Source organism: Echinops telfairi, unplaced genomic scaffold (genome assembly GCF_000313985.2).
Source record: "Echinops telfairi isolate 266 unplaced genomic scaffold, ASM31398v2 ScPeMD7_5805;HRSCAF=6673, whole genome shotgun sequence".
Taxonomy (NCBI): domain Eukaryota; kingdom Metazoa; phylum Chordata; class Mammalia; order Afrosoricida; family Tenrecidae; genus Echinops; species Echinops telfairi.
This window is the reverse complement of record NW_022109704.1, coordinates 598,170-608,533: the sequence shown is the minus strand read 5'-3', so window position 1 is coordinate 608,533 and position 10,364 is coordinate 598,170. Positions and strand designations below refer to the sequence as shown.

General features: G+C 41.4%; 1 protein-coding gene across 1 annotated transcript in view; it reads right to left on the bottom strand.

Annotated features, from left to right (window-relative positions):
• The window catches only part of LOC105979923 (filaggrin-2), a 4,695-nt gene extending 2,219 nt beyond the window's left edge, over nucleotides 1–2,476 (bottom strand). Inside the window, exons 1-2 of the mRNA XM_030887153.1 lie at nucleotides 2,339–2,476; nucleotides 92–1,454 (exon numbers count right to left, since the gene is read on the bottom strand). Of these exons, the coding sequence (XP_030743013.1) occupies nucleotides 92–1,454; nucleotides 2,339–2,476 (1,501 nt within the window). The remainder of the gene's footprint in view (nucleotides 1–91; nucleotides 1,455–2,338) is intronic.
• Nucleotides 2,477–10,364: the final 7,888 nt, after the last annotated feature.

Here is a 10,364-nt window from a genome sequence, read left to right as displayed (position 1 = left end):
GAGCCGTATTGACTGTGAGACTGACCTGAACCTGAGCCATATTGACTGTGAGACTGACCTGAACCAGAGCCATATTGACTGTGAGACTGACCTGAACCAGAGCCATATTGACTGTGAGACTGACCTGAACCAGAGCCATATTGACTCTGGCACTGACCTGAACCAGAGCCATATTGACTGTGAGACTGACCTGAACCTGAGCCATATTGACTGTGAGACTGACCTGAACCAGAGCCATATTGACTCTGGCACTGACCTGAGCCAGAACCTTGTTGACTAGGGAACTGACCTGAACCACACCCATGCTGACCAGAGGACTGACCTGAACAAGACCCATGTTGGCCAGAGGATTGACTAGATCCAGACCTTTGTTGACCACATTGAGAACCAGCCCCTTTTTGACTGGAAGCAGATGAGTGGCTACAGGAACCAGATCCATAAGTAGAAGACGGTCCTGCTCCAGAACCATATTGTCCAGAGCAAGAGGACTGACAGGGGCCTCTTCCCTGTTGTTGTCCTCTACAGTTCTGTGGCTGATCACATGCTCTAGATCTCTGTCCTCTGCCACTACAAGACTGGCTACAGGACTCAAAATTATGTTGACTATATCCAGAAGCCTGACATCCATGATCTTGTCCTCCCCAACTGCCTGACTGGCATCTTGACCGAGTACAGCCAGACTGATTTTCTTGTGTGCTGTATCTACAAGGACTACAAGCATTTTGTGGCCTTCCACCCCCTCCTGAATTGCTGGACCAGCATGCTTGCCTTTGTCTCCCACAATCTCCTGTACTATCAGAGCCAGAATCAGGCCTTTGACCTCTACTCCTTGACTGAATAGAACTTGATCCAAGTCCCCTACCTTCCAACCCATGTGACAGACTGCCATGACCTTTCCTTCCCCTACCCTTTGATCCAGATCCAGAGTCATATTCTTTCCCAGATTCCCTAGAGCGGCTAACACTTAGCTTGTTTCTTCTTTCCCCATCCTCTCCAGAGCTGGAACCAGATCTCTCTTTGTTACTACTCCGTGAATGACCAGAAATAGACCCACGGCGCCTTTTCTCAGATCCATCTTGGTCCTCAGAACCGGATAAGCTGCTTTGCCTTCTCAGCCTCCTGGAGTCAGACCCATGTCTATGGCTCCCATTTCCCCTTGAGTCCCCAAAACTATACCCATGTTCCTCTCTCTCATTCCAACTTGGATTTCTGTAACCTGCTTTCGGTTGTGTTTCATCTTCGTCTTCTGTTTCACTGTCTTCCTCTGGGTGGCGGCGACCGTATCTACGTTTCTTTGACCCTGAAGCCTTGCAGTATTCTTTGCCAAGCACCTTATTACAGGCCATAGCTAGCTTGAAGACCATCAGAAGAAATTCTGTAAAGTCCAATCTCCGGTCATGATCTCGGTCCAGCATATGCATGATGACATCCACTGTGTCTGGATCATCTGGGTTCTGTGTATGAGCAACAGACAGGAGAGCTTTGGTGAACTTAGCTCACATACTCAGTTTAAAAATTCAGTATGAGCATGGAATTGTGGCTATTTGGCATTTGGTCATTTTAGTTAAATTAATAAAAAGAGGTAATTGAGTAAGTTTTCACTCACTCTTTAGGCTAAGGCAGCCTAATAGAACCCAAGCATTGTGAAGAGGTAACAGAAAAGAGTAAAAACTATTGGGATCTTTGGAAGATACAGTATTCCTAGATTATTAAATGCTGTATTCCTAGATTATTAAATGTTCAGGAGTGGACTAGAAGGAAGAGTAGAATAAAGCAAGTCCAGTAACAAATGTGCTTTAGTTTTAAATAAACTTAACACACTACACTAACATATGCTGTATTAGGGCCACTTATTTTGGAGTTAAGAGCTGAGTCATTCTTAAGTGGATGGGAAATGCTTGTATTTTGTTTTTAGTTTATAATCATTCTGTCTATCTTTGCCAATCCCACTACCACTTCCCCCACACATATTTGATATATTTAGAACTGGCTCCATGAATTAGTGATCGCCTATGTGGTGAGACTGGTAGGCCATACCTCTCCTAAGTCCTAATCATTGTAAATGATGTCTCATTGTTTTGATTTTTTCATCCCAAGAGCAATATACTAATTCCTATTCAGTCCATGTCTTCCCTTTTCATAGGGGGGTGCTTGGAGGCCCGTGAGACTCTGAGTGTCCACAGGGTGGAAGTTCACAGGAAAGTGAGGCGGAGTCATAAATGCTGCAACAGCCTTTCTGATTTTACAGAAATACTGCACAGAGTTACTTTATCTTTGGTCATGCAATAGAGCATCGACAGGACCCCAGCAGCCTTTAATCCTGATACGTGGTCCTTACCTTCAGAACTGGGCGAAACTCTTGCTCCAGAAGTTCCTTTAACTCATCCTTGCTCAGTGTGCCACACTCGCCGTCTTGCTTGGTGTATTTGTAGAAAACATCGATGACTGTGACAACACTTCTCAAGAGGTCAGTCATCTTGCAAGTTGAAGTGAACCTGAGTAGAAAACCAAAGCCAAAACACCTTGTCATTCATTTCCTTTCCTTTGGCCTTTCTTGGAAGCCTGGTGTGAACTACTAGTTTTCAAGCCTCTTGTCCCTTTCAAACCTAGCAGACCTCAATAAGTAAGGAAAGGTGAGGAAAACATCATACCTTTCGACATAAGGAAAACAAACACAATATAATAAGCTTCTTTGCTAAGATCAAGTCACGGTCTATTAGTGTCCTAGCTGGGCCTAGCTCTCAAGTTTCATATTTCTTGTCTGAATATACACCTCTTTATTCAATATCCATAGGAGGAAGATATGGCAATCTGCTTTTATAAATATATCCAAACTGGAAACCCCGATGGAGCACTTGTGCTGTGTCCTATAGGATCGCTGCAAGTGGGACTTGACGGTAGGAAGCTTGGGTTTAGGCAATATATATACACTTCCTCTGTACGTCGAACACTTTGGTTTGCTGGGTCTTGTCTTGGAGCAAACAAAATTTGTAGACCCACCCAGAAACAATTGCCTCAGTCTCTTCTTCTGATTTCACATTTCCCTGAATCAAAAGTGACAGATCATTTACGCGACATGCTTATATCTCCTCCGGGTACCAGATGCTAACCTGGATCTTTTAGGCCTTTGACTTATGAAAAATGGGTGATGATTCAGGAGGCAAAGCTATGAATACCTCTTAGACATAACAAAATTTCTTGAAGGAATGAATCACTGAGCCTGGGGAATCAGGACCATCGTCCCAGGGGAGACTTGTCTAATGTCATAACATAGCTCACAGAGAAAATGGTTTACCTCCTTGTTGGGTGAATAGTGGCTAAGGTCTGAAAAGGTCATGAACAGCTATGTAAGGTACAACCCTTGTCTCTCCCCATCCAGAGTAAAAAAGAACGATGAAACTAGAAAGACCGATCGAAGCAATGAGTCCAGTGGTCTAGCGGACCACGCTAGTCTGAGACCAAAATAATGAGATGGTGCCTGGCTGCCATTACCAACTGCTTTGAAGAGGGTTACACTTGAAGGTCCTGGGACCCACTGGGAGGAAATGTGGGACAAAATTCAAAATTATGAAAGAGACCAGACTTCCTGGTAGGATAAAGACAGCGGGGATCCCTGCGATGATGCCCCTAGTCATTCTTCAGATCTGTAACTGAACTCACCCTGGGGGTGTGATAAGCAACCAACACCCAAATGGCAGCATTTAGCCAATGATGAATTTCAGAGGGCTAGGGATGAAGGAGGAGGAGTGACAGGAGACTAAGTGGTGCTGCATTGAGTTGAAACTAAATACAAATAATTGAATGTGAGACGACGATCTGTTCTGTAACCTTCAACTGATTCACAATAAAACGTTGAACTAAGGAGGAGGTGAGTCATGAGGGACCTTGATCTTCAAAAGCACAGAATAGCCCTCACCGGAGGTCAGCAACTATACCACTCTCAGCCTTCCACCAAACTCTGTTCCCGTTAATTAATCAAGGAGAAGTCACCAATGCAGGCAGCAGTTTGACTGGTGTCTGTTTACATCTTGGAGATTGGTATCTGACACTGAAAAAGAAAGGGGCTCTATACCAGTGCCAGCCTCCCTCTGTTTGGGCTAGATCTCTCAAGAAAGATGCCAGAGAGGGGAGAATAACCCAAGAGAAGGCTCATTTCTACTTGTAATTTTCTTCCTCCTAATGACAAATTTATTCCCCAAAGACTGCAGAATGAACTAAACTAACCATGCACAGCCCCCAAAAGAACAGCAGATCCAGTCCAGGTGTCTCGGAACTCTGTCTCAGTTCTTACTTCTGGATCTTTAACTATGGCCACACCAAATACATGTAGTATATATAGCTGAATGAATTTTCTCTTACCTAGTTCACCAAAGGAACAAGCAGGATAAAGCCGGATGCAGCCTGCAGGGTAATGGTGGTTTGGAATAGTGGCCCTTATATAGCTTATCTTATATGGGTGCTGCCCTCTGTGGGATGGCCTGATTCATTACTAACCCAGTCTAACTCCACCTCTGTTCATGTTTATCTTCTTAAAATGCGTGATTGCAAAAAGTCTGGGCCAGCCCCACCTTCTATATAAGGACATGTGGCAGGGCACCTTTTTTAGAGTCACACATTTGTGAAAACCAGAGATCATGTTGGAGAGCACTCATGTCGTTTATATTTCCTTTCTCTAGGACACACGATATAGCAGAGTGTTAGGTACTTGGCAAGTAAATGCTTATTTAATTGAAAGAGAGTCACATGTATGTACACGAGCCATGAAGTTGCTTAATTCATGTATTTTACTAATAATAACTATCACTTATTTGGAATTTACCATGTGCTAGCTATTTTGCTTACTACTTTTCTCCCATTATTTTATTTAATCATACACACACACCCTTTTATAGACCAACAGGTTCAGAAAACAAGAATTTTATCAAGTCGTGAAACTAGTATGTGAATGAGTCAGAATTTAACCTCCCAATGCCCTTACTCTTGACCATTTTATTAGCTCATCTATTTATTATGCAAAAAAGAATTGTTTTAGCGTGTCATGCTCACCCAAACATAAACAATATGAAAAAGTAATATGAGGGACACTACCAGCCAAAGAGACAAAGCATGTTCTCTGGCTCTCTTCTGGGCTCTAGAAGTATAAGCTAATGTGTTGGTAGGGGTCATTGGACTAGTTCCCTCGTTACAACAGAATGGCGCGTTTCTTAGTCCTGGGCTGTTCTCATAATGCTGGAGCACATTATTGCAGCCGCTGTGCCAATTCATCTTCTTGAGAGTCCTCCTTTTTTTTTGTGTCCCCACCTACCCTGTGCTTTCCTGAACACGATCTCTCTCCTCGGGACTAATCCCTCTGAGAACATATCCACAGCATGCAAAATGAAGTCTTACCGTTTTCCTCTCTAGAAGCATTCAGACTTGTTCATTCTTCTGGTAGTCCATGGGTGTGTGTGTTTTTTTTTGTGTTTGTTTGTTTGTTTTTATCAATATTCTTTGCCAACACCATAATTCAAAGACATCGGTCTTATCTGGTCTTCCTTACGTGTATGGTCCAGCTTTCACCTGCATATGAGGGGACTGAAAGTACCATGGCTTGGGTCAAGAAGTTCACCTTAATCCTCACAAGGACATCTTTGCTTTTTAACATTTAACATTTTGCAGCAGATATACATAAAATTGTGTTTTCAGAAGTGTTGAAGTGGATATAGAGTGGACTTTGTTTGTGTGGAATTTCCGCCCGCTTTCTTTTCCATTGGTCGCTTAGCAGTTTGGAGCCTGGACCCTTGGAAAATGTCACTTATATACATGAAGTAGATCGATTGTAATATCTGAAAGAGACAAAATAATTTGTAAGTATGTGGCATAATCTACATACTCTCTGTACTTGCCACCAGATGTTGATGATAACAGTTATCGTTAATTAAGTGCTTCCTTTTTAAAGACACAATGTTTCTCATCCTTATTTATTTATTCTTCAAAATAATTCCTTAGGGTCAGGATTTATTATTGTTATCCTATTTCTACATTGAGGAAATAGGAACATAAAGAATTGAATGACTCATCAAAAAATCACAGCTAGAAAGTGACAGCTCTATCTATCTATCTATCTATCTATCTATCATCTATCTATCAATTAAATTGCCAATTCCTATTTGGGCACTCCTTTGGTGCAATTGGAAGAAAGACAAAGCATTCTATTCCTGTGAAGATTTACAGCCTCAGAAATTCACAGGGGCAGTTCTACCCTGTCCTAGAAGGTCGCTGTAAGTTGGAATGGAGTCGATGGCAGTCAGCTGGTTTTTTATCCTCTTTGTGTTTTTTTTATATAATCATCATATTGTATTTACCACATCATTCTAGATAGGACCTAGAATTTGTTAAACACTTAGAATTAGTGTCTATCATGAAATGCTAATGGTGAGCTATAACCATTGCTCTCATAGCCAGAGAGTCCTTAGATCAAAACCACTGCACAGAAAAGTATGTGTCCTCTTAGATACGGTAGTCGTGTTTAGTGGTATACATCTTTTGGAATTGTGTTTCTTTTGTTGATATCAGTGTTGACTCAGTCCTCAGTTTTTCAGGGTCCCAGACTCTACCCTTGTGGAGCCTTCTAGTTAAGAACTTTGAAACTAGTTCCAAAATAGGTCTTTTAGAACTCTGGGATTTATTTTTTTATATTCTTAGGTTCAGATCTCTCTTCCTCTGAGTTCAAATCTCATCTTTTCCTTTTACTGTCTGTGTTGTTTTGGCAATTATCTAATCCTCTAAACTTCCATTTACCAATTTTTATAATGAGAATAAGACTAACCTCACTCATGGAGTGTTTTTCTTTGTCTCATCTTATCCACGAGGAGTCTTCCTTAAGAGAAAGTAACCCGCGCTGGTGTCCTGTAGTGGGCAAATAGAATTCCGTACGGACTTTCGTTAGGAACTAAGGAGGGTATGTGCCTATTAGAAGAGCAGACCTTTTCCTTGTACTATGAATCTGAAAGGAACTGTGGTAGTTAAGTGTTGTGCTATTAGCCACAAAGTCGGCAGTTCAAACCCATGTGCCCCTCCTTGACGGAAAGATGAGGTGGTCTGTTCCCATGAAGATTTCCTGTTTGGGAAACTGTAAACCAGCCAGCTAAGGAGTAGTTCTACTCTCTCCTAAAGGGTCACTATGAATCAGAATCAACTCATTTATAATGGGTATAAATCTTAAGAACGTCTGTTTTGGGATTTCTCATATGAACTCAATTTGGAGCGGATCATGGAAGGTTGATTTAGAGAGATTGATGCTTAGTTAATACTTCCCCACCCCCCATCCCCCAAGAGCCATTGTGGGAGCTGGTTTCAGTTCATAACATGATGCAGTAGACAACAAACCAACAAACACTGACGTAGTAAGACAGGTGATTTTTGTGTCACGGCCCCAACATACACTACCTATACACCTTGTTTCTAAATCTGAATCGGTTTCCACACATCTTACAGACGTGAGAATTAGGTGAGGTGCTATTAGGATAATGCTTAACACAGAATAAGAATTCAGCATCTTTTCTTTTCTTATTACTCCCAAGTTTAATAGAAAGTTACCAATAGATTGTTTGTTAGTTTTTAGGGGGGAGAATTTCTACGAGATTATTTCTTCTTCTATTCACTCTTTAAGCTGTCTTCCCAGGTATAATATGCAGCCAGTTGAGATGAACTATTGGAACCCAACATTACAAGGAATTAAATTTTTCCATTATGAAAAGTCCATGCTGCACCAACCCCATGATTCACTTGTTATTTTGCCACATCATTTTCACGTCTTAAGAGCCACAAGGCCACAGTTTCATAGCTGCTTCCACAGACAGGATACCTGCTACCTATCCAGGCTCTCAGGCTGCGATGTGGGGTTTCGATGACTTGTCTTGTTCATATTTAATGCTTCTTGAAGCCCCCTCAAGGCTATGGTTGAAGGCTGGATCTGAGAGACTCCAGTGCTCCTCACAGCTACCGCATCCACAGTCTGTGGTGACAATAGGGACAAGAGGCTGCTCAGAGCTGCATTGGAAACCACCTTGCTGGCTAAACTTAAATGAAGGGGAAATACTTTTCTTGGCTTAGCACTAGAATTCTAGGATTCACTAGATGACCCAGAATTTTATTTTGACAATTTTCAAATTATGACGTTAAACTAATACAGCTGTGTTTGTTTTGTTGAACTGTGCAATCAAAAGGTTTCTCCTGAAAGGCTGTGGACGTATTCTCACAAATTTGGGTGGCTGCTCCCTTCAGAGTATTGCATTCTTTTGGTATCATTTGGTAGATGAAAACAGTTGCCTTTTGATCATTAATCTTAATTTTTAGAAATATCCACAGATATCTGAATCCAATTTTGTTTTTAAAAGGGAAAAACAAATACATTTTTAAAAACGGGGATCTATTATGCCACAAGGATGGCAGTTCAAAACTACCAGCCACTCTGCGAGAGAAAGATGAAGCTTCTTTACTCCCTTGAAGAGTTACACTCTCAAAACCTCACAAGGGAAGTTCTAGCCTCTCCTACAGGATCGCTGTGAGTCGGCGCTGGCTGGATAGCATTGAGTGTGCTTTGGGGGTTCATTGTTAAGCATAAGATGTAAAAGGCTCAGAAACTTGAGGAGGCAGTTCTGCTCTGTCCTATAGGGTCACTGTGAATTGAAACACACTCAGCAGCAGTGGATTTGGTTTGAGCGGCTTGTTAAGCATACATTTAAAGTTAACGAGATTAATTTCTTTGGTGCAGGGCAGGTATTTATCTCAGAAATGAATTTTTCTTCTGCAAAATATTCTTAATACTTTCAGCAATTTATTTCACTTTTCAACATGAACTTTTAAAGGATGCGCTATGATCTTTTCCTTTGTAGATATTTGCTTCCGATGGTGAGTCCATCCAAGACGATGTGAAGCAGTACAATGAAGTTAAATTGGGGTTGAAGAAAAACTGCTGAATATTTAACTGTACATCACACACACATATTCCCTCATATGTAGTGGTTATGAATTGGGCTGTCAACCAAATGGTCAGCAGTTCAAAACCACCAACTGCTCCCAGGGAGAAAGAGGAGGCTTTCTACTCTCTTAAAGAGTCACAGTCTTAACCCACAGAGCAGTTCTACCCCATCCTATAGGGTCACTATGAGTTGAATCGACTCATTGGCAGTGAGTGAGTGACTGAAGATCTGTCACATACAAGATTCACTATTAAGTGCCAGGTCCTGGGTGAAATGACATCAATGTGGAGACCGAGTGTGGCATCCCATCAGACTCGACTGGAAAACACTCATAAAGGCCAACAAACAGACCTTGAAAAAAAAGTGGGATTATTAATGAGCTTGGAAGTATTCATAACTTCCTCTCCATGATCTTGCTACTTGCTAGTTTGAAAGGGCATTGAAGATTTGCTATTTGGGACTGCCCAATACGCACGTACACACATACACAAACATATTCATGGGACTATACCATCCTTAGATGACCAAAATGAGAGCTAGGGGCAGACCTGCTCCTAAATATGCAATAAAACTGGACCTTCATAATTTCCAGATAAGGAGAACATAGGCAAAAAATACAAAAAAAAATAATTTGGGATACCAGAGATCATAACTCCGAACAGAATTAGATCAACCCAGGATTCTATGAGTTATCAGGTCTTGATTATCATTTTTGAGTTAAGCCAATTATTGATTACCATCACTATGATAATTTCATTTGTTCTTTAAAAATGATGGTGTTTATTTTACATAATCCAAATAAAGGCATTCCACCCACATACTAATTCCTTGCCTCTGGTGGCACTACTTACACTGGCAGCACTAGAGTCTTCTAGATCTGCTCAGCTTACGCCAGCTCTGAGCTTTTGAACTTGAAAATGAAGGCTAATACATAGAGGTCCGCTAATACATTGACTTTCTCTTCAGTAGCAAGTTTGGTCCTTGGGAACTAGTGCTTTGGATTATGGATCTCCATCTTAGAAGGACATTGCCCGAGACAGGTAGAATAGTTACTTTATGCAAATACTACAAATGTTACTTTATGCAAATATTACTGTTCTCTAATCCAATTGCCTCATCCAAGCCTTGTTACTTTATGCAAATATTACTATGTTCTCTAATCCAATTGCCTCATCCAAGCCTCCTTATCTATGCATATTAAGAAATTTGGAACCAAATCTCCTCTCTAAGGCTCCAGGTTCCCTGACCTAAGGATACAAATATATATATTTTTAATGTCCCCCAAAGATATTCCCCTCATTTCTGGGTTGGACATGGTAGGAGAGGCAGCTGTGCTTATCGGGCGGGGACTTGGTGAGGCTGTGAGTCTGAACTGCTGCTAGGCTGTTTTCACATCCATTT